Here is a 22,229-nt window from a genome sequence, read left to right on the forward strand (position 1 = left end):
AGACTGACTTTTTAGTGTAACTTAATTTATATATACCATACCTTAATTTGCATACATACACATCTTCAGAAGCAAGGGATGTGTGTAATAGAACAGAGCCACTCTCAGAGTGACTGTCAAAGCCAGCAGAAGAAAATGGAGGCAGATTTGCAGGCTGTAAGGTCCCTCAGTTGCTGTAGTTGAAGTTCCATGTTGGGCTTTGTGCTTCCTGGCGGCCGAAGCAAAAAGGAAAACATGATGTTCGTTCTCCCTGCCTGAGAGGGAAATAGTTCCTGTCCTTAAGGAGGAGCAGAGCTTTTGCTACTACTGACGAGAGCACCGTGGGGTCCATCGGGAATACAGAGACGTATAGGATAATGTCCTGAGCCTATATTTCTATTGTAAGGGCAAAAATGATTTGTTATTGGCGAGGAAATTGCTCAAAGAACAGATTTAACACTAAGGGCAGAGATAACTTAGAAAAGCTGAGCAACTTTGTCTGAACAAATAAATTCACAGATGTTATGAAATCTTTTGTGGGGACACACCTACCTGGTTCTCCGCCAGCACCAGTTTGAGAAGTGTTCCCTTGGCATCCCTCGTAAACTGAAGATCCGTTCCTTGAGAGGTTAATGATATTTCTTATACATCCACACAAAATGGTTCTTAAATAACTCAGGAAACTCTGAGTTAAACAAATTTCTTTAGTGAAATTCTCTTTAATAGGCTAATGTGCATTGTGAAACTTCTTGAGTGTGTTTTCTAACTCATTTGACCGTAGAATCCTTTTCGGTGATATATCTGTTTACGGAGCATGCATTAGGGAACAAAGGAATGAATGTTTACATATCCTTCAAATAACCTCCCTCAAAGAGAAGAATGCAGCAGCTATCTCGTAGTCTCTTTGATAACCCTGGTCCAGGGTATATGCTGCCAGGCTTGTTCTTCCTTCCCTCAGTCTTTCAAGCTCCGGGGTGATGTGGTGGTCTCTTTCTCCCAGGAGTCTTCTTTTTTCCTCGTAATGGGAACCAGTACAAGTTCTCCTCTTCAATTCCTCTGTCTTTTTCAAGATGCAGTTGTGCTCAGGGCAAGTCAGGAGGTTTTTGGGGCATGTGGTTTTTTCCCCAAGTTGGACTTCAGGTTAAAGAACCCCATCACTGCAATACCTTGGCTGAGCTTGTCTTGATGAGGATTTTACTCTCCACCTAGCCTCCATCCCACTGGTATCATTATGTATAATAAGTCTGATATGTTTCCTTTGTAAGTAGTTTTTAAAGATTTATTGGAAACAAGCAAAAATCTTGGTCAGTTAGTTCTAATTTGATTAGTTTTGGTTTACCTTAGGAATCCCAAAAATCTGAAAGGCAAAAGGAACAATTATTGTATAACGATTTTTAAAATAAGCTTAAGCAGTAGGACATTTAAAAAATACTCTAATGAATATTAAACTGTATTCGTTTATTTATAATGCTCCAGAATCAGATCCAGCATTGTTTTTGGATACATGCATTTTATACTTGTGAGAGCATATATCTGGTATATCTAGTAATTTGCATTCTTCTCTTCCCCTTAAGTTCCTATACACGTTATTTTATGTTGACATAGACAACATGCTTGTAATCCTTACTATCTATAAATTACTAGAATATTGTCAGATTCTATTTTGACTGATTTGAAAGTATCTTGACTGTTTTAAGCTTTCTTTTATTTTGCCATTGAGTTTTTTTGAACTTTTTGCAACTTTAAAAGGAGTGTTGATGTCATCACATAATTTACCTTTTTTCTCTGGCTTACTTCCGTGGCATGTAGTCCCATGGATGGGACTGCAAAGTCAGCAATAGAATAACTTTCCTAGCTTTCATGTGACAGGGATTCTCTAACCTTTGTGTTTTCTAAATTCTAGGTACAAGAGCTCCACGAAGAGGAGGCACAGTGGGTGAATTACGATGAGGATGAGTTGTGTGTGAAGATGCAGCTAGCTGATGGGATCTTTGAGACCTTGATCAGAGATACTATTGACGTTCTGAATCAGATCAGTGAAAAACAGGGCAGAGTGCTACTTGTGTGACATCTTGCAAATAAATCGAACACTGAGTGCTAATATGCGTCCTGGGCCTTTCTGCCTCCTGATACTCACCCATCTCCATCCTAACAAGAATGCTTTTGGACCTCGTACCTGTTCTTAAAGACTACAGGCTTGGAGTCCATGGGACAAGCGGTATATCTGGTATCACAGCCTTTGCCTGTAGAGACTGTCCACTGGCCATATTGGTTATCGTCAGTGGGCAGGGTTGCACCCCTGATGTTGACACACAGTGTAATTCTACACCTCTTGTTAGCACCCCTACTGAGTCTCCGATGAGGGCTGAAAACACCAGATTTACCTCGTAGCTGAGACTAGGGTAGCACTTCCTTGAGTCTGAAGTCAGGCAGGAGAGGTATATAGATAAATGCATTATGCCATTTTTGAAATGTAATCCTGGTCTGTTCCATGAAAGTCGTAAATGGACATGATAGTCTCTCAACAGTATTAAACCCTTAACCACTTCAAAATAGGCAGGTTTAATGATGCGTACCTGTGTCTCATTCTGGAGTTCATTTCTTTTCTTTTGGAAGACCATTTTCTTCCATTATGGTAGCTGAGCAGCACCAGTGGACTGTCAAGTTCACAGAAATCAGTGGTCGCCTTGCTTTCTGAGCACCGGCTGAAGAATTTTAAACCTCTGCGTTATTTTCAGTTTTCTCTATATGGGCATGAAAGCAAAGAAATGCCCCCACTAAAGACTGGGCGCAAAGGACTGGTGCAGGGCTGGTTCTTCTCCCCTTGTCTACCCCTGCACGTTGGTGACTCCTCTGAACCTCTGCCAGCTGCTCCCAGATTCTCAGATCCTCAGGACCACCTCAGCCATCCAGGCACGGCAAAAGTGGAGATAATTCATTTTGGCCTTCACACTGTCAGCTCCCATCTCTCCCCAGGATGTCAGAGACGCTGTTACTTGAATGATTTCGGAAATGAGTGTGTGCACCAAAGACAAGAAGATATTGTCTATTATTTGTGTGCTTGTTTTGTGCTATGGAACATTTTTTAATTTATTTTAAGATAAATTATTAAGTTGAAAATGTGTGTCCCTATTCAGAAGTGAGAGATTCTTGTAATAGTTATACTTCCGTCTTGAAGCTTCTATGGTCATGGTCTTTGCACAGGAAACCTACGGTTTTAACAAACCCAGACACAGCGAAGAAGGCAGTTTAATTCAGTGAAAAGAAGATGGGTTTTTCCAAGGTTATCTGCAGGAGCAGCAATGGGATAAAACAATGTAAAGACACTGTAACATTCAACTCTTCCTCTCAGCAGCACTGCTTCTCACAACTATTACCTGTATCTGCAAAAACACATAGACTCCAGCTGCTACGTGAGAGCACAAGTGAAGCTCTCCTGGGACCTCATCCCTGCCTTCTTGACTGGTTTCTCTTAATCAGTTCTATCCTTCTCCACGTAATCTAGAAGAATGGATAATCTTAGGCGTGAATGTAAATGCCTTAATATTGGAGGTCCTGATTAGAAGCATGATACAAGACATCCACTGGATTCATATTTACAAATATTCTGGAATGTTATAGCTTCAAAAAATATGTTAGAAAAACCCCAAAGATGGTATAATTTTTAAGTGTGCACGTTCGTTCATTTCTGCATCTTTCCTCCAACTTGCCTTTGCGTCTCAGATGTTTCACTATGCACACTGTCATCCCTCTTTGGTTTCATCTTGTCATTACGAGAAACTTACTGAAATGATCATTTGAATATTTGCATTTTGCACAATGACTGGTATGATAGCTCTTGACAAATAAGGAAAGCACTGAAATGTGATTGGGTCTCAGGAAATGCTCGGGTTAATGTACTGCCAGCATTTCTTCTGGGCGTTTGATGTTGAGCTCTGGTCTCGTAGCCATAATGAGCAAATTGACTAAGAGCAGCTAGGGTTTCTTGGGGTGATTAACCAGTAGAGTGGAGATAGTATTTTCACGTGGCCAAGGAAAAGCCAAGGCTTTTCTTTTCAGTTTGTGTTATTTGGCAGACAGAAAAACATCTTGTCTACATCCTTTGGCTGTTTGTAGGATTACATTGTCCTTATGATACTGAAACTTTACAGCTGCTGTAAATTTTTTATAAATGAATATGAAAATAATATAATAGGAATATAGGTTGTTTTTCTACATCCTCATTATTTGGACCTAAATCAATTTTTAATAAAAAAGTTTATCTTTATTCTTTATGACATTATGATTCCAGAAAAGGAAAGGAATGCTGTAAGTCCATGGAACCAGCAGTCTGGACTTGTCTTCTGTTAAGAATGTGGCGGCAGCCCTCACATGCTCCATCTGTCTTTACTGTCCTAAGAATTCTTCCGGGTTCCACATGAGGCAGGAAGTTGTCAGTCTTACTCCTTGCTAGAAATGATTATTCATAGTTTGGTAGCAGAAAACAAAGGAATCTATAGCTAGCAGATTTCTTATTATTTTAACTATTTGGATAAATTTGAAAGAGGTTTATTGTTAGGATTTGGAATGATAAATATGGACACCCAGCCACTTGTTCCTTATTAGGATCTTTTTAATCAAGCTCTGCCTCTTAACCAAGAATCTAAATATTTCCTCTTTGTAATCTTTGTTCCTTCTCCCCACACGCCCATCCTCTTTCTTCATAATTCCTCTAAGAAAAAGATCTTTGCATCAGCAGTAATATCTTTTAGAATAGCACTCAGAATTTAGTAGTAAACCAACATATCGGCTTCAGATTTATTTCTGAGTCCAAAATAATTTGTGCTATCCAGGGTACTTAACTCTGGGTTAAATAAATACAGGGTATAGATTCCCTCTTCAGGTCTAAACAGGAATTTTTACTCTAGGGAAAAGTGGGAAGAGCTCAAAAGTAGTTAATAAGGAAGGCAATTTGTTTTTCTTTTACCTAAAAGAAAAAATTCCTTCTGTGACTACAGGTCTCTGAGAAATTACCTTTCAGAAGAGATTTCATTGCTCATAAGAGTGTTGTGGCCTATTGATAAAAACAGTTTTGTTCACTTTCTTGTCTTGAAAAAAAGTGGCCTTAGCTTTTTGCAATACTTGAATAAAGTGTGTACTCGCACAGCATTAGAGACTCGTAACTTTTCTGCAAGAAGTTCCAACTTACATCTTCTTTTACTACCTTAAGAATACTAGTGAATAAAACAGTAATTCAAAGAGCAAATGATAGAAACTACAATGGTGTTTCATGCAAATTGTAGAAATTTACATGTTTACAAATCATCTTAAACTGGTTGTGCAGCAATTCAATAAAATATCTTTGTATTATAAAAATGTGAAGAAAAAAATGTAAACTGATGTAAAGGAGGTACTGTCATTTTAATTAACCTATGTTGGATAGCTTTTCCTCCCAGACTTTGCAAAGCCTTCTTGGGAAACACATTGCAAAGTGTTCTCTGGGAGGCCCGGCCTCCGTGTGTGTACTGTATTGTGCAGACATGAAAAACAAACCCGTTTACTGTGTGTGTGTAAATAGCCTGGTCTTCAGGCCATTTTCAGCCAATAGTCACATCCAGTGCAACTTTGCACAGAAGACTTAGGGTGTGATTTGTAAGTATGATCTGTAAAATAACTGGGATGAATTCCCATGTATACCTGTGTAAATAGATTTGTTAACTGAAATGTACTTTAAGAAAAGATAAAAAATCTGTAAATAAACTGATTTATAAATTCATTTCATGTCAGATGTTCATTTTTTTCATCTTTTGAGCCATGTTGAGAAAGCTAGTCCCCGTAGAATTCACCGATTTCTGATTCTGATTGGGTAGCAGAGTGCTTGCGGGCATAGAATGAAGTGGCTGTGTGTGGGAGCTTTTTACTCTGTACATAAACGTCGTCACCACACGTCGGAGCAGCCTGTGCTTTGGCATTCATCACTTGTGCGTTTTGCCGTCGTTGAGACGCCTTCCTGTTCTGAGTACTGCTGAGTGCTGGGGGGACAGAAACATGATAGACGTGGTCCATGACCTCATGAAGCCTCAAGTCCAATGAAAGAGTCAAAAAATAATTTCGGGGGCGGCCATATGGCTCAGAGCGCGAGCTCTCAACAACAAGGTTCAATTCCCACATGGGATGGTGGGCTGCGCCCCCTGCAACTAAGATTGAAAACGGCGACTGGACTTGGAGCTGAGCTGCGCCCTCCACAACTAGACTGAAGGACAGCGACTTGGAGCTGATGGGCCCTGGAGAAACACAGACTTTTCCCAAATGTTCCCCAACCAAAAAAATAATTTCAAAAACAATGCACGACAAATTGCAGTAAGTGCTGCAAAGGAAGCGTACACAGGGATTGAGAATATGTACTAGAAGGACCCAACAATGGGCACAGGTCAGAGAAGATCTTCCGGTAAACTACACCTTTCTATTCTGTAGTGGTGGGCTTCTTCCTTGTAACTCATGGCAAATATCTTTTCTTCCACATGACTTGAATTCTGATCACCCTTGCAAAATAACGTATGGAAAGACCACACACAATTACGTGGGCCACAAAGAAAGGCAAGATCTGATGAGTAGGTGTAGAAGCCATAATTTATTTCTAGAAATAGGAGCATGAAGAAGAATGGAGCTGGAGATATACTCGTACAAGAATAAAAGAATTTCAAAGATGGAGCACCCTGAAGGATATGGTGCTCAGGATAACAAATCATCTCTGCTCCTACAGATGAGAAGTACCCACTTTCACCTCACCTGAATTCCTCTAGTAGCCTCCTGACAGCCATCCCTGCCACAACTTTAACCCCTGCACACATGAACATTAAATAAAGTCTCAGAAAATGACCCCAAATTGCAGCAGTTTCTAAGAATTATACCATAAAACATATTTGAGTGTTCACCATATGCCAGATCCTGTGTTTGGTGCTAAGGACACAATATTAATGATGGCTCATCTTGGAAAAGACCAAATACCTGTGTCCTTGACCCAAAATATATGAAAATGGTAGGTGGGAGGATGGCAACTGAGCAGAATCAAGAATGGTGAGTTCCTACAGAAGTGAGTGCTGGCAAGACACGCCAATGCCCTACAAAATCCCAGTAAAGCTCTGAAAAGGGAGGCCGTGGCTGCCACAGAAAAAGGTGTGAAGCATGGGATGGTTTCATTTACTAAGTGGCCAGGCTATGGAGCCAAAGTTAAAAGGCAGGTAAGTGCCACCAGTGCAAGAGAGGAAAGTGCTCAAGATCCAGCCCCTTGCAAAGCATCAATGCCCCATAGCCATTGGGTCCCCTCTGATGCTGGAGGGGGCGATGTGACTGCCAGCACCCCACTTCCTGCTGCAGTGGAAGGACCTGGACCCCTTCCAGTGGGTCTGAAATACGGAGAGCTGGGGGCCGCTGATGGCTGTGCTTAAACAGAACAAATACGTACACACTGAGTCCGAAGCAGGCAAAGGCATTCCTGCACAAGGGAATAAGGCGGCACAGGCTGCGAGGACTATTTCTCGGTAAAGAAGGAAGCGTTCCAGGCCCAAGGCTCATTCCGACATGAGGGCACAGGAGGCGAGAAGCTGCACGACTGCCTTTCTGGACGGTCCACCCCACCCACCCTGCTGGACCACTGAGATAGCAGATAAAGCACAGCTCCTTGGGGTGGACCATCGTTCGCCCCCTGAATGTGTAGGTGGAGCTGGGTCAGTCGGCCCCTGGACAACCCAGCTGGATGACGTTTGCTCACAGAGCCCCCTTGTCATTTTGAGGCAGCACTCTGCCAGGGTCACTAGGAAACCCAGACCAGGACAGTGATTGTCCTCCCCGGAGTATGGTCCTCCACCAGGAACCCCCAGTGCCTGGACTGAGCCCACTGAAGTGGTCACAGAACCAGTCCGGTAACCTGCGGGTGCTCAGCCGAGCCTTCTTCCCCACGTTGTTGACCGACCCACAGCAAGAGGTGTTGGCGGTAACACAAACACCACCCTATTCTGCCAGCAGATCACTGAGGGCTGTTCAGGTATCTGTCACTACCTTGGCTCTGAGTTCAGTGATTTTCATTGGGCTAGAAGAGTCCATGTGGGGTCGTGTCCTGGCCAAGCCATTAAAATGGGAGTGTGGGATAAGAGGGACTTTTCTCTGAGATGACAAAGCCAGCATTGTTTGAGTCCGCCTCCTCTTCCTGGCTGTGCTGATTCTTAGTGTTATGGGGCCGGGCCCAGCAGAGCCTTCTGTAGGAGTGAGAAGACAGGTTTAAATTCCCACCTCACTCCTGCTCCACGAACATCCAGAGGCCCGAGATGCTCTCCTCTTCTACTTCCTCGGAATCCACTGTCCTGTTGTTTGACCCAAACCTTTCAGCCCAATCATCCCACCTGGGGAGGGAAGTCACACCCTGAATAAACTTGACATATCCTATGATATCACCCACTAGAGTCAGAGGTCCCAGCGTGACCAGGGAAACCCTGGTGCCCTGACGTTCTGTCATCCGATCCCCTGTCCCCGTGGGGTCCCCCAGGGGGAGGTGCTCGAAGGTAGCACTGCCTCCCATTTGAATTGGGAGGCCCTGCTGGTGATGCCACTGTGGCCCCGACCACAGTCACCCCAGGAAGTGTGCTCCAGCCAGAGAAAAGAAAGAAGGGTCAGGTGTACCGAGGCTGGGATTCTGCCAGCACAGCCTAATCGGGACTGCCTGCCTTAGACACCACTCCAAGTCCAGCAGTGCCCACCATGTGTTGGAGTGTAGTGTTTCATGTGTAAATGATTTTTGTTGGGCGGGGTACCATCTGGTAAGTTGTTTTTTCATGGCCTTTGTATAGTTTGAGCTGCTCATGTCAGAGGGCTTTTCCCCCATCTGTCTGGGGGTGAGAGCGAGCGTGAAAGCTCCACCTTACGTCACAAGAACAAGTCCATCACTGTGTTGTTCGGGCTGTGAGTCTTTGTTCAGATGGGAATTTGGGTGGATACCTGAACATAGGGCCAAGATGTGTTTTTTAAAGCCACAACAGTGGTCTCTGTGTCTGTGGCACACTGGGATGTGTCCACACGGTGAGCACCTGGAATCGTGACTGCGGACTAGCGGTCCAATGTGGTCAATTTGCCACATTTGTATGGGGCCTAAGCCCACTTGATGTGGCCCAGGTGCCACGTTGCACGGCCTGCACTCACTGGCAGGAGTCACACGTCTGTGTTGTATCTTTGGCTTTCATTGTTGCGGGGGTGAGTCCTTGTGATTTTGTCCACTTTTGCATCTGAGGTGGACTTTTATATTCTGTTCGGTGGTGGACCCAACAGGAATCATGGCAATTTGCTGAGCACGTGTTAGGTTACCTTGTGAATTCCATTTCTGTTTCCAGGTTTTTCTTAATGGTTCTTTGTGATAGGCAATTAATATGAGGGATGAATAGGGTTTTATTCCATCCACAGATATTGTCACAGTCCCGTCCTCACGCAGGGGAGCCCTTCCTTATTAACTTGTCAGTTACCAGTCTGTATCACTCCCCAGTTTGTAACTGCCCAGGAGTCTGTTCTTAAGTAGCAGGGACTTGCTCCTGGAGGGGTCATTGCCACATAGAGTCTGGCCCTTCAGGAGTGTTCTTTTCTGGTCTCAGTGAAAAGGGGGCCATCCTTGGAGATGGCCACAGCGGCCCAGAAGACTATCAGCTTTGAGTTTTGCAGCTGGGATATCTGTGAACGTGGTCTCACTTAGTTGAGGGGTGAGAGCAGCCCTACAGCTGTTTAGCCCCCTCTGGCAAAGCAGCTACTTGTTTATGGAGTGATGTGACCCCATGGGGCCCAGGTGGGTTCCATCTTGGATGCTGTATTTTTACTTAATGATGGAGCTTTGTTGAGCCTGTCCTATTAGCAGGATTAGTGGGGAGCCATGTGAGGACGGGCAACTTGGGTTGTAAGGACACACACAGCACTTCAGTGGTCAGGCACTCCATTTTCAGCAAGGCCCAAAGCAGGCTAGAAGCTGCGGTTTGAAGGGAGGGTGTTGGATGGCTTCCTCAGATCATTTATGTGCCCAAACCCAAGGGGCAGAACACTCCAGTACCAGGCTCTTGCTGTCACAGGATGCGATCTGCATGGATAGGAGTTATGGAAACGTGTGGTTTCATAGGGCTGGAGGGCTCCATGGGTCCAATGGCAGGGCCTGTATCATTGCGTGCAAGGCCTCTGGGCCTGCCGTTGTTGGAGGCCCCATTCAAAGGTAGCCATCATGTGGGTAACCTTGCCAAAAGGGACCAAAAGATACCCAGATGTGGTGATGGAGTCTTTAGGAGGCACACAGGCTTTTTTGTTGGTGGGAACTGTCAGGGATAGTAATTTCTGTTTGATCTTGCCAGGAATATTTTTTTGATTACTGGGCCACATGAGTCCCAGGAACTGCAGCTATCGAGCAAGTCCTAGACCTCGTCAGGGTCAACGGCCCAGCCTGTGTCATAGTCTCCATGACGTTATGCAAGACTTGGTCCGCTTGTTCTGTAGTTAGGCTGGCAGTGAGGTTGCCATTAATACAGTGGGTGACAAGTACTGGGGGTCGTGGGGTTTATGACAAATCCAACCCTACCCACTGTTGGCATATTGTAGGGGGCCTGCGGTTTTCCTGCAGACGGACAGTGAAAGCATCCTGCAGGCCGGTCTCCGTCAATGCAAATTGATCTTGCTCCTTATCCTGAGGGGGACTGAGAAAAAGGCATTAGCCAGCATAACAGCATGCCAGACTCCATGTGCGCTGTCACCACGTTGGTGATGGCAATGATACCAGGTTCTGAGGGGCCAGGGGTGGTGCCTGGGCATTCAATTTGTGGAAATTCACTGTTAGCCTCCAGGTCCCTGCGGCTTTCCTTTATGGGCCAGACTGTGCTGTTAAATTGCAACAAAGTGGTGTGTAAAAGTCTTGCCTATAGCAAGTCCTGAATTCATGTATTTTCCCCACCTGTTACGTGGTGCTGCTTTGTTGAATATTCTGTCGGGCTTTGGGTAACTCGGGCGGTAGGCGGGAATGGATGTCCCACTGTCATGGCTTGAGTTCTTTGTTGTGAGGGGGGCCTCTCCCCTCCGGTGGCAGTGATGCTTTGTGTCACAAGTGGCCCAAGTGTCCATGTTTATAACACTCAGTTATGGGAGCCACAATCACCGGCACCTGAAATGGCCAAAGGGCCTCACCCATAAGCACGTAGGAAACTGTCTGCTGTGAGTCACCAGGTTTGTCCCCAAACCCCCTCGGTGCCGTCAGTTTGCCCCTACCCCTGTGGGGACCTGTGATTATTGTCATTTGGGTACCAGTATCTAACAGCCCCATAAATGTCTGAATTCACCCCTCCTTTTTTAATCCTGACAGGGGTATAGGGCCACTTGTCCTCCGGTGGGGACTCAGCTTAGCCCCATCCCTAACTGTGCCATTCAGCCTGAGACATTTGGGTTTCAGTGTTCCTTTATCAAACAGATGTACCAAGGCTGCATGAGATCCCACTGGCTTTTGGTTCATACCTGTTTTCGATTTTAGTATGTTATTTTCAGAGAAGAACCTTATTTTTACAATTTTGTTTTCAACAATGTCCCTGGTGGTCTTGTATTGAATGAAAATAGATCTTACTGGAGGACTGCAAGCGACCCAGACTGGTGGGGCTGCCTGCATGGGGCCTCAGATTTCCCCAGGACACTTGTCTCAAGTGGCGTGGGAGTGTGAAGGCAGCCGAGAGCACAGATGTAGTTTTCTTACTCTTTCTAGGGCCCACCTCTTGTACCTCTACTCTCCTCCATCAAGGTTCATAGGGAGATTCTTGGTTCCCCATCTGACCCTGTTGACAGGCCAACGTACACTTTACTTCTTCTCGGGAGCCTTACCACCACCCCCAGGCAGCCGACATTACACTGAGATGGGCTCTGCAGGGACAAGTTCTTACGCTTCTCTGCCACGGCAGGATGTCTTCTCAGAGCGCCAAATCGATTTCACCATTCACTGGATGGCCAGGCTATGAGGCCAAGGTTAAAAGTCAGGTAAGTGTCCTCCAGGGAAGAGGTCACTGAGAGCAGACACCACCAGCTTGCGCTCAAACGATACAGCATTTCCTAACTGCAGGAGAGGAAAGTGCACAGGATCCAGCCCCTTGCAAAGCATCAATGCCCCATAGTCATTGGGTCCACTCTGATGCTGGCGGGGGCGATGTGACTGCCAGCACCCCACTTCCTGCTGCAGTGGAAGGACCTGGACCCCTTCCAGTGGGTCTGAAATACGGAAAGCTGGGGGCCGCTGATGGCTGTGCTTAAACAGAACAAAGGCGTACACCCTGAGTCCGAAGCAGGCAAAGGCATTCCTGCACAAGGGAATAAGCCGGCACAGGCTGCGAGGACTATTTCTCGGTAAAGAAGGAAGCGTTCCAGGCCCAAGACCCATTCCGACGTGAGGGCGCAGGAGGCGAGAAGCTGCACGACTGCCTTTCCCATCAGGGATGAAAACAGAGAAAGTGATTGACATCAGAAAGGATCAGTTAGAGCCCCTGGTACCCACCCCCACCTAGGGGATCCGGGTCACTGCTGATCCCTCTCCAATGCCTTCAGGAAATCGTTTATTCTCTGGAGAAACTGAACCAGAGAGGCCCTGAACTTGAGAACTCAAGGCAAAACAAAGCACAAAAATGAGGCAACCGATTGCAAAGTAGGATTAAGTTGAAGTCTGTTAACTGAATGGAAGGTTTATGGCAGGCTTATCCAGAAGCCCCCCCTCCGGGAGGAAGATTGGAAGACCCTCTTCCGACAAACAGAGTGGCCTGGGAGGAAAGGCCTGGATTACTTACATTCGAAGATTCCTCCAGAGAAAAAGGTGGCTGGCTACCTAATCTCCCTCCAGTGAAGTTCACTGGAAAGCCACACCCGTGCATACTGAATTACTCATCACATTTTTAGGATGTCACCCAGATGTGAACACATAGCCAGCCATCTCCAGACATTTTGGGGAAGCCACAAATACGAAATAGACCAAACCAAGAAGAAAAAACAAAAGGAATTCTGGTGGAAAAATCATGGGTGGCATAGAAGAAAACATCACAAGAAACAAAAACTGTAATTAAAATTAAAAGTCTCAGATAGCCGAAGCAATATTGCATCCATCAAATAGGGACAGGGAGCTCTAAAGGAGTAACAAGTCAGAGAACAAGATAAAGCTCTTGAAAATTAAAAGTATAGCAGCCATAATTTAAAAGTCAATAGAAAGTTGGAAGGTAATGTTGAGGAAATTTTCAAGAAAGTAAAACAAAAGTGTAGCTAAAAAGAGGAGAAAAACAGATAAAATTGGAGAACCAACCCAGGAAATCCAACATCTCATTAATTGTACATCTAACAAGAACAGAGAAAACAGGAGGAAATTATACAAGAAAAAATTCCAGAACTTAAATATGTGAGTTTCCAATCTGAAATGGTCCATGACTGCCCAGAACAATAAATAAACCCCTGTTAAGGCATATCATTATGAAATACCAGGACTCAATGAGTAAAGAAACGTTTCTGGAGAGAAAAAGAAAATATTGTATATAAAAGATTAGGAATAAAAATGTCACCACTCTTCTGTATAGAGACACTGGAGAACTTCATATGATACAGCAGGATTTTTGAAAACTGAATGAAAAATTATTTTCATCCAAAAGCCTATACTCTGCCAACACAATGAATGAAGTGTGAAGGTAGAATATTGACATTTTTGGAAACACAAAGTCCTTATTTCTCAAGCATCCTTTCTCACAGAGCATAACCATGAAGCATAAAGAGATCCAGAAACGGGATCTAACCCAGGAAGACTGTGAAGGAAATTCCCGGGATGATTTGAAAGGGCATTCCCAGGATGACAGCTGTCTTGAACACCTAGAGAGACATCAGTCCCGATTGGAGCCGGGGGACAGAGAGGTCCAGAAGCAAGGTCTCCATGTAAGAGGGAAGGAATAAAAGAGAGGACTAAAGAACCTGATGTTTTTAACGACTGTCACATTGAGTCGACTGTTAAAATGAAACTGTTAATTGAGAAGCTGTTGGAGGGTGAGGAAAGATTTCGTAAGAGGTTCAAAGAAGAGTGAGTAGTGAAAAAATGAGGGAAAACAAAGCGCGCTGTATGAGTAAAGAACAATCATGGCACACTTCTTGGCTTAACTATGAACAATATTTATAGTTACAATTAAGCAAATATTGTGATATCGCATACTGAGGGGGTGGGGGAAGAGAAGGGTGGCATCAGAGAGCTACGTCTGCACCTACCCTATTAGGAAGTGTGATGGTTAATTTTAGGTGTCACCTTGGCTAGGCCCCATTGCCCAGGTAGTTGATCAAACACCAGTCTCTATGAAGGTACCATGTTTCCCTGAAAATAAGACCGGGTCTTATATTTATTTTTGTTTCAAGAGACACATTAGGGCTTATGTTCAGGGGATGTCGTCCTGAAAAATCATGCTAGGGCTTATTTTCCGGTTAGGTCTTATTTTCAGGGAAATCCCGTATGTTTTAGATGAGATTAACATTTAAGTCAGTAGGTTTTCAGTAAAGCCAATTACCCTTCATAATGTGTGGGGCCTTACCCAATCAGGTGAAGGTCTTAAGAGGAATAAAGACTGAGATCCCACAGGGAAGATGGAATTCTGCCTCCAGCCTGCCTTTGGGCTCGAGCTGCAACCTCAGCTCTTCCCTGGGTCTCCAGCCTGCCAGCCTGCCCAGCAGTTTTGTGCACACCAGCCCCTCCAATCGTATAAGCCCGTTCCTTAAAAAGCTCTCTCTCTCTGCACACACATGCCATTAGTTCTGCTTCTCTGGAGAACCTGGAGGAATGCAGGAAGTCAATAGCTAAAGTGTAAAACCAATGACTTAAGAGACAGCATATTTTTTCTGAAGACAGAGGTAAAATGCTGAAATGAAATGATTAACAATGAATGGGGCTGAAGACGTGTGTGTACGTGTGTGTGTATTTAAGTAAAAGCCTTATTTTACTATGTACAAGTATTACCTAGATAATAATAATAATAATAATAATAATAATAATAATATCAATTACCTTGATAATAATAAAAATTAATACTGCATTTTAGATAGAATTATACGCCCCTTCCTCTCCTAACTTCAACCCAGTCCAGCACTGTTGTCTGCAAAAGCTAAATTTGGGTCACAGATTTTCAACCTAAATATTTTTCATTTTAAGTAAGAATTAGACCCAAAGTAATTAAAAAGTGTTGCTGTCATGCCTAATTTAAGTGGAGCACTTACCATAATTAGAAATATTTTACCACTGTTGCACGTTTAAAAAAAAGATTAAAGACGTGCATTTGACGGTAGGTGGACAGTGTGGGAAAAGAATCGTCTTGTATTACTAACTAGTGGTCTCAGTGGGTCAGCTTCCAGAGACCTGTGCTCTGGACGCCAAAGTTTCTCTTGGCTCTACAACTCTGTTACAAATGTATTTTGGTGGTGTGATACTGGCCTGCTTTACAAGCAGGTATCACATTTTCTTGTGCTTTTCTTTTGAACAAGAATATCATTTAAAAATACATTTTATGCAACTTATCTTCCCATCTTAAGAATGCATGTCAGGAAACTCCAAACCACTCTTTTAGTTCCAAACACATTCCAGGATTCCGAGTTTTCACAACACAAAGAGGCGTGGGTGATGATCCACTTTAAGTACCATCCAAATATTTTTAAAAATAATAATCGTCTAAATAACTTCCCTAACTGGTCTTTCAGTGTTATTGCTACTATTGTGAGACAATTAGTTCCAATGACTAGATGAACAAAATGGAATTAAAACTCCAAATTCCTACTGCAGGTCTCAAGGTTGCTTTTCCTCCCTTAGGAATAAGAGATAGAAAAAGTATTTACTCAAAAAATTCTTCGGAGCCGTGATATTGGTAATTCCTGCCTGTGATCTTTGAGATCATTATCAAGTTAATGTGCCAAAAATATGCATAACACAGTGTCTTAAGAAGCATCTGTACTATTTTTATCATTTTGGAAGACTCAGATTAGAAGACAGGAGAACATGCTGGTTTCTGATGAAGAAGTTGAACCATTTAAAAATGTAACGTGGTGGCACCATTTCCCAACTCTCTGGCCTGGTCCCCTTGGATGTTAATTCTAATGATGAGCAACATGACTGAATATTTATTTACTCATTAGTCGCCATTCTAAGTGTTTTGCTTCTAAGTGTTTACATGTGTTAATGTACTGTACTTCACTTAATTTTCATTACTCTATGAAACAGGTACTATTAGGGGACCCATTTAATAGATAAGATGACTGAGGCACAGGGAGGGTAATTAGCGTGCCCAGGGTCATTCCGTTAGGAAGAGGTCGAACTGGATTTGAATCTAGATAATCCATCAAGAGCTCTAGATCGCATCTGTCCACAGACACACACCAACCTTAGGTCTCAGATCCTGAATTTTGGGCTTGTTTTCTTCGGAGAACAGGCCACTGAAGCCTGACTTCCCGTGACTGGTGCAGAGAGACAGACAACCCCTTGGGTCTGCAATCAGCACTGAGAGAATCGCTGGGCCCCCGTTAGGACCCTATGGGTTCCATTCGTGTCTGTGAATTCGGACTCCACACCTGCCCAGATGGGGCAAAGGGAGGAATGTCAACTTCTCTTCCTGTTCTTTAGAATTCCCCGGTGCTTTCCTCCTCGGCCTGGCCCACGGTTACATCTTCCTCGAGAGGGGTGTCATAATGAGTTGAAAGGCAACCTTCATTTCTCAGTAAGAACATTAAACTCTTGTCAAACGATAGTCTATGTGTAGTCACTAAAAATTCCCTAACCTAAAGCAATTTACATGTTTGTGGATTTGCGTGTTCGGTGCTATCTTTGTTACCAAAGGGGAAGTCCGCAGCCTGGCACAGCTCACAGGCGGGAGAATTTTAATGGGAGGCAGAGAATTCCAAAGGCCGAGCTTGGCCTGCCACCTGCCAGGACTGCACTGGTTCCTGAAAGCCCACAGAGTCCCACACTTCTCACACTGCACGGAAAACCTGCCCACATCCCTTCCTTCTCGGCCGTGCCCAGGCCCCACAACTCACCGTGGGGCGTCTCTATTGCTCTTGATTTTGGCTCTTGGCAACTTTGTGCTTTGGGCTGGGCCATGGGCAGTTTCCCAGAGGCAGCTGAGCCACAAGCATTGTCCCTGGGCCTCCGAGCCACCTTACGGAGTGTGTAGACTTTCCCACTTAATCCTTGAAGGTAGAACACAGACGACTCCAAGAAGTTACATCATTTGCCCAAGGTCATACAGCAAATAAGTGGTAGAGCTGGGATTTGAACCCAAGGCACATGCAGCACCAGGACACCAGCTAGAGCAGGCCTCCCTAAGCCCTCAGCCTCGTGGGGCACCAGTGAGAGCCTCACAGGGTTTGCTGGATGCAGGGGACATGAATACTATTTGCAAAGGAAAGCAGGGCTAGACAGCCACCATGCAGGGGCCCCTGGAAGCAGAGGGTCCCCTCCGGAACGTCTGTGACTCAGAGCACCCCCAACATTTCTGGGGCCAGGGCAGGAGGACAAATGGAGGCCACAGACCCTGTGCCTAAATATTGAAAATATTTTAAGCTTATCAAACTAGCTAACAAACTGTTAAGTAAAACGTTTTCTCCTCCTACCTTGACACATACACTTCGGAGACCAGGTTTGGAGAAGAATTCTCAGACTCTGTGGAGTTCTGTGTTTGGATGAGGAGGTGTGGGGAAAGCGGGCCCCAGCCCATGGCCCGCCCCTCCTCTCCTCAGGCCCTGCTCTGTTGGGGTGCACACACTGGGCCTGCATATGCAAGCTCTGCCCATGTCTTTCACAAAAAGCTGCCGTTGGCCACCATTTGGAGCCACTCGGGGTGCTGTCCGCTCTCAGGGAGATGACCCCAGGGAAGAGGCCCTGAAGGCAGATTCATGGCTGGGAAGCCCACAGTCCCAGGTGCCCAAGTGTGGGCAGGTGGCTTTTCCCTTGGCCCCAGGGGTGTGTGCCTGGGGGGCAGGGCCACCTTCAGAGCAGAGCCTTCTGAAGCAAGAAGCCCCTCCAATCTGGGTCTAAGGAGGTTATTGCCTCTACTCCTTTACTGTGCAACTTTGAGCTCATTAATTAATCTCTCTGTGCCTTGTTTCCCACATTTGTAAAATGGAGACAATTACAATAAGAAATAACTGAGGAATAAGTGAGCTTATTCGGATGGGTAAAGGGCTTAGAACAGTGCTTGGCAAATAGTAAGTGTTATATAAGTGCTGTTAATGAAGAACAATTATTACTTAGACTTAGTCAGGCTTCCTCAAGTTGTTACCAGACTGGGTGCTGAAAAAACAACAACAACAACAACTCATTTCTTGACTGGGGATGGGTAAGAGCTATTCCTGGAGACCTGGAGAGTTCCAAGCCGGGTGCTCTGGCAGCCTGAGCTGTCCTCAGGCCATGGTTGTAATAGAACAGAAATGGCGGAAGTGGTGGGAGAGGAGGACGGGTGAAACATTTGCTGTTGATTCATTCAAAAAACATTTCTTGGGCGGACAGTTTTCTAGGGCCCAGGTAACAGGATCTTACCTTCTTGGGGCAGGGGAGGGGGAGCAGAGAAAGATGTTTAACAAGAAAGCAGAGAAATAAATGTGATCATTACAGATAGAAAGGGGGGGAGTGAAAGAAATGAAATAGGGTAAATAGTGAGTGAATGACTGATTAGCAAAGGCAGGTAGGGCACGTGGAGAACTACTTTCTGTAGGAGGGTCACAAACGGCCTCTCCGAGGAGGTAACACGAAACGGAGACCTGCATAATGAGGAGGAACTGGCTGTGTAAAGAATCAGGAAAAGGGTCTTCCTAGAAAATAAATTGGCAAGTGCCAAGGCCCTGAGGTGGTGGTGTCCTTGACATAATGGGAGAAACAGAAGACCTATGTGGCTTAACGGTAATTAGCAAGGGGAAGAGTGACAGGAGACAGAAGTCAGAAAGGTAGGGACCAGATCATGCATGTGTCAAAATCTAAATGCCTACACACCATCTGGGAAGCACAGACTCAGATTCGGAAGGTCCGAGGTGGGGCCTGAGCGTCTGCATTCCTAAGACGCTTCCAGGTGAGACCACTGATGCTGGTGCATGGACGACACTTTGAGTAGCCAGGCTCTCAGCAACATTTTATTGTAACTTTGCTGAGAAGACTTTGGACGATCTTAAGGAGGAACATGACTTGGTCTGGCTATCTTTTTAAAGCTTGCTCTGGCTGTTGGGTGGAGAATGGCTTAGGGGTAAGAGTGAAAGCTGGACATAAATGGGGAGGCAACTTCAGTGGCCCAGGTGAACGGTGGCGCAGGGCTGCATCGGGCTGGTGGCGGTGAGGGTGGAGAGACGTGGGTAGAGACCAAGCCAGGGATGGGCTCAGTGATTGGCATCACATATTCAAGTGGAACTGTTGTGTCTGAGGGAGGAATCTTGAACTCAAGAGTGAATTTAGGGCTGAGAATAAAAATTTAGAAGCATCGGTTTGCAGATGGGATTGCTCGTGAAGCAAATGTGGAAGGGGAGGTGCCTGAGGGCTGAGGCCTTGAGTTTCTAACACTGAGAGGGTTTCTAACACTGTTGCTACAGCAATAGAAAATGAATTCGTGTGGTTTGTTTAAACTAAAAGCTAAAAGAAAAAGGTGTTTCAAGAAAGAGGGAGCCATCAGCTGTTTCCAAGGCCATGCGTGCGAGGGTGAGGAAGTTGGAGACAGGTGGGGACGTGTTGTTAACCTTGACAATTAGTTTCAGCAGGATGGTGAGGTCCGAAGCCAGACTGGATTGGGTTGAGGAGTCAAGGGCAGGTGAAGAAGTGGACGCAGTGGAGCTTGGTTGTGAAGAGAAGGAAGGAAATTGCACCGTATTTGGAGAAGGGTGGACACTCATCTAGTTTTGTTTTGTCGATTTTAGTGGGAGCCAGAGAACACATTTGTTTGCTGAAGGAATCGACCTAGTAGAGAGGAAGAGTTAGCATTGCAAGAGCAGGGAGAGGGGATCAGAAGCAAAGTCCTGGAGCCTGACCCAGAGCACAAGTTGATGGGCAGGGGGGAGGGTTTGGTTTTGATGGGAGGACAGAGCTGGAAGGGAGACAAGATGAGCACAGGTTCAAGGGCGTTTGTAGCTTGACGAAGGGAGAAAAAGGACTTCCCAGCTGATGGCTTCTATTTTGTCATCAGAATGACTGGAGTGAGGTCTCAGGTGAGGCTATGAGGGAGCTGCAGGTTCGAGGAGAGAGAAAAAGATAGAAAATGGTTTATATTGGAGCGCCGGAAGCCAGCTGATTCCCGAAATGGAGGAGCATGGCTCCCACAAGGAAGTGGCCTTTGCCACCTGCCCTCCGTCTTCTTCCCCTGGCGCTGGGACTGTGAGTGGTCTGTTGGGTCCAGATTGGACTCTGGAGGATGTTACTTACTAGTCACATAACCCAGAGTAACTTTCTTAGTCCGCCTGAACCTCAGTTTCTTCAGCCCCACCCTCTTAATCCTACTTGCCCCGCCTACTTCCACCAAAGGAGAGAGCAAGGGCCAAAGTCATTCCACTTTAAATAATTAGCTTGTCTTTTGTGTGTGTGGCAGGGGAGAGGAGGTGAAGGGGTACCTATTCTCTTTGCATACAGAGAGTTCTCATATGCTCACTGGCCCCACACACGCATCTCCCCTCTCAATCCTGAACCAGGGAAGCTCTACCTGAACATAGGGTTCTGCCCCAAATGTCTCTTTCACAGATGTCCAACAGTCATGTTGGAAAGCCTGACAAAAATGGACCCTACCATTACCTTTGTGGGCAAGACCCTTTATTTTCTGGGCCTCAGCCTCCCCTATAGGTCAAGAAATAAGGCAATTGGACCAAGCGTGAACAGGAAAGGCGGAGGAGCGGGGAAGGAATTGCTTAGCAGCCTCTTCGGTGGGCTTTCTCTCTCTGCTGGTGGGGTAGATTTCTAGCCCCCCTCCTACCCAAGAGACTCACAGAAAGACAGTCAGAGATTTTCATGTCGCCCATTCTCATTTCTAAGACCTTGGAGGGCCCACGTTTAGGGACCTTGTACTAGATACTGTAGTCTCCACTCGCCAGCCTCCTCTAAGTTACCCTTTGTCTTGGAAGCCAACTTCTATGGACTATAATCAGGCCACACTCTGGCTTTGATAGGGTTTGGCCAGTGGGAGACACTGGCAAGACATCAGAGGACAGAGGACAAAGAGGTGAAAGTGAGAATTTCCTGGTGCCTCCCGGCTTCCCTGTGTTCCTGGCAGTGGTGACATTTTGCGGTTACCGCGCCAGCTGGGTGGCCCCTCTTCCTAGACAGCAGCTCCCACTGGTTTTCATGCAAGTTCCCTCCCCTTCGCTCCTCCAGTGGAGGAGTGCTGGAAGGACTTTTTGCTGTTGTCAGGTGCTAGGGACCTCCCACCGCTTGTCAATTCCCCTTACCCAGCACACAACTCTGTAAACAGTCCTTCCAGTAAACCCTCTTCAGCAAACCCTTTGAACGTGCCTTCCATTTCCTGTTGCCCCTGATACAGACTCTGACTACCTCTCTTCCAAATTTCAGAACTGGTATTCTCACCGACCTCAGCTGTGAAAAGATGCATCTGCTCAAGACCTAGAGGAGAGTCTTTTGAAGGGACAAGGCTCAGGTCCCTTCTCTGCTGCTGGGCACTTGCCTTCCAGCTGCACACCTCTCTGATCCTCAGTGCAAATGAGTAAGTGGCAAGTCATCTAATGCTCTGCGACCGGGTGACGTTTTGCCAAACACTATTCTGTTACTCACCATAATCATCTGCCTGTGTGTATAAGCTGCATTCCTTTCACCATCTATCTCATTTTTTGGTGGACAGTCTCCTGAGTTACCTCTGTTATTCATGCATAACACAGGAGTGAGTCACTCAAGTGGAAAAGTCAACAGGGCTCCTTCTACCTCAGTCTCCTCATCTGTAAAATGGGATAGTAATACCATCATCATCCTCATAGAGCTGGTGTGAGGATTAAATGAGTAATATCTGTACATGCTTAGAACAGCTGGTGCAAAGTATTAGCTAATAGTATTATTTTTTGATCCATCTTGGCTCACTTTACTACAGCTTGTATGTAGGGAGGAGAACAAGGGACCTGAGTAGGAATGCCTAAGTCCCCCCTTTTCAATGCTTTCCTCAGCACCTCTTCCCTCTCCATACCTCATTCCTGAGTAGATTTCCTTCTCTGCCATCTTTCATCCCAGGGAGCTTCTGGAAGGGCAAGTTGTGATTCTTATG

The 22,229-nt window shown here is 45.5% G+C and overlaps 1 protein-coding gene across 9 annotated transcripts in view; it reads left to right on the forward strand.

Moving 5' to 3' along the window:
- CEP350 (centrosomal protein 350) overlaps window positions 1-5,732 on the forward strand; it is a 110,358-nt gene extending 104,626 nt beyond the window's left edge. For all 9 annotated transcript variants that reach the window (XM_033092148.1, XM_033092151.1, XM_033092153.1 and 6 more), the window contains one exon: window positions 1,883-5,732. In XM_033092148.1, the coding sequence (XP_032948039.1) occupies window positions 1,883-2,047 (165 nt within the window). In that variant the 3' untranslated portion in view covers window positions 2,048-5,732. The remainder of the gene's footprint in view (window positions 1-1,882) is intronic.
- Window positions 5,733-22,229: the final 16,497 nt, after the last annotated feature.

This window comes from Rhinolophus ferrumequinum, chromosome 22 (genome assembly GCF_004115265.2).
Source record: "Rhinolophus ferrumequinum isolate MPI-CBG mRhiFer1 chromosome 22, mRhiFer1_v1.p, whole genome shotgun sequence".
In the NCBI taxonomy this organism is placed as follows: Eukaryota; Metazoa; Chordata; class Mammalia; order Chiroptera; family Rhinolophidae; genus Rhinolophus; species Rhinolophus ferrumequinum.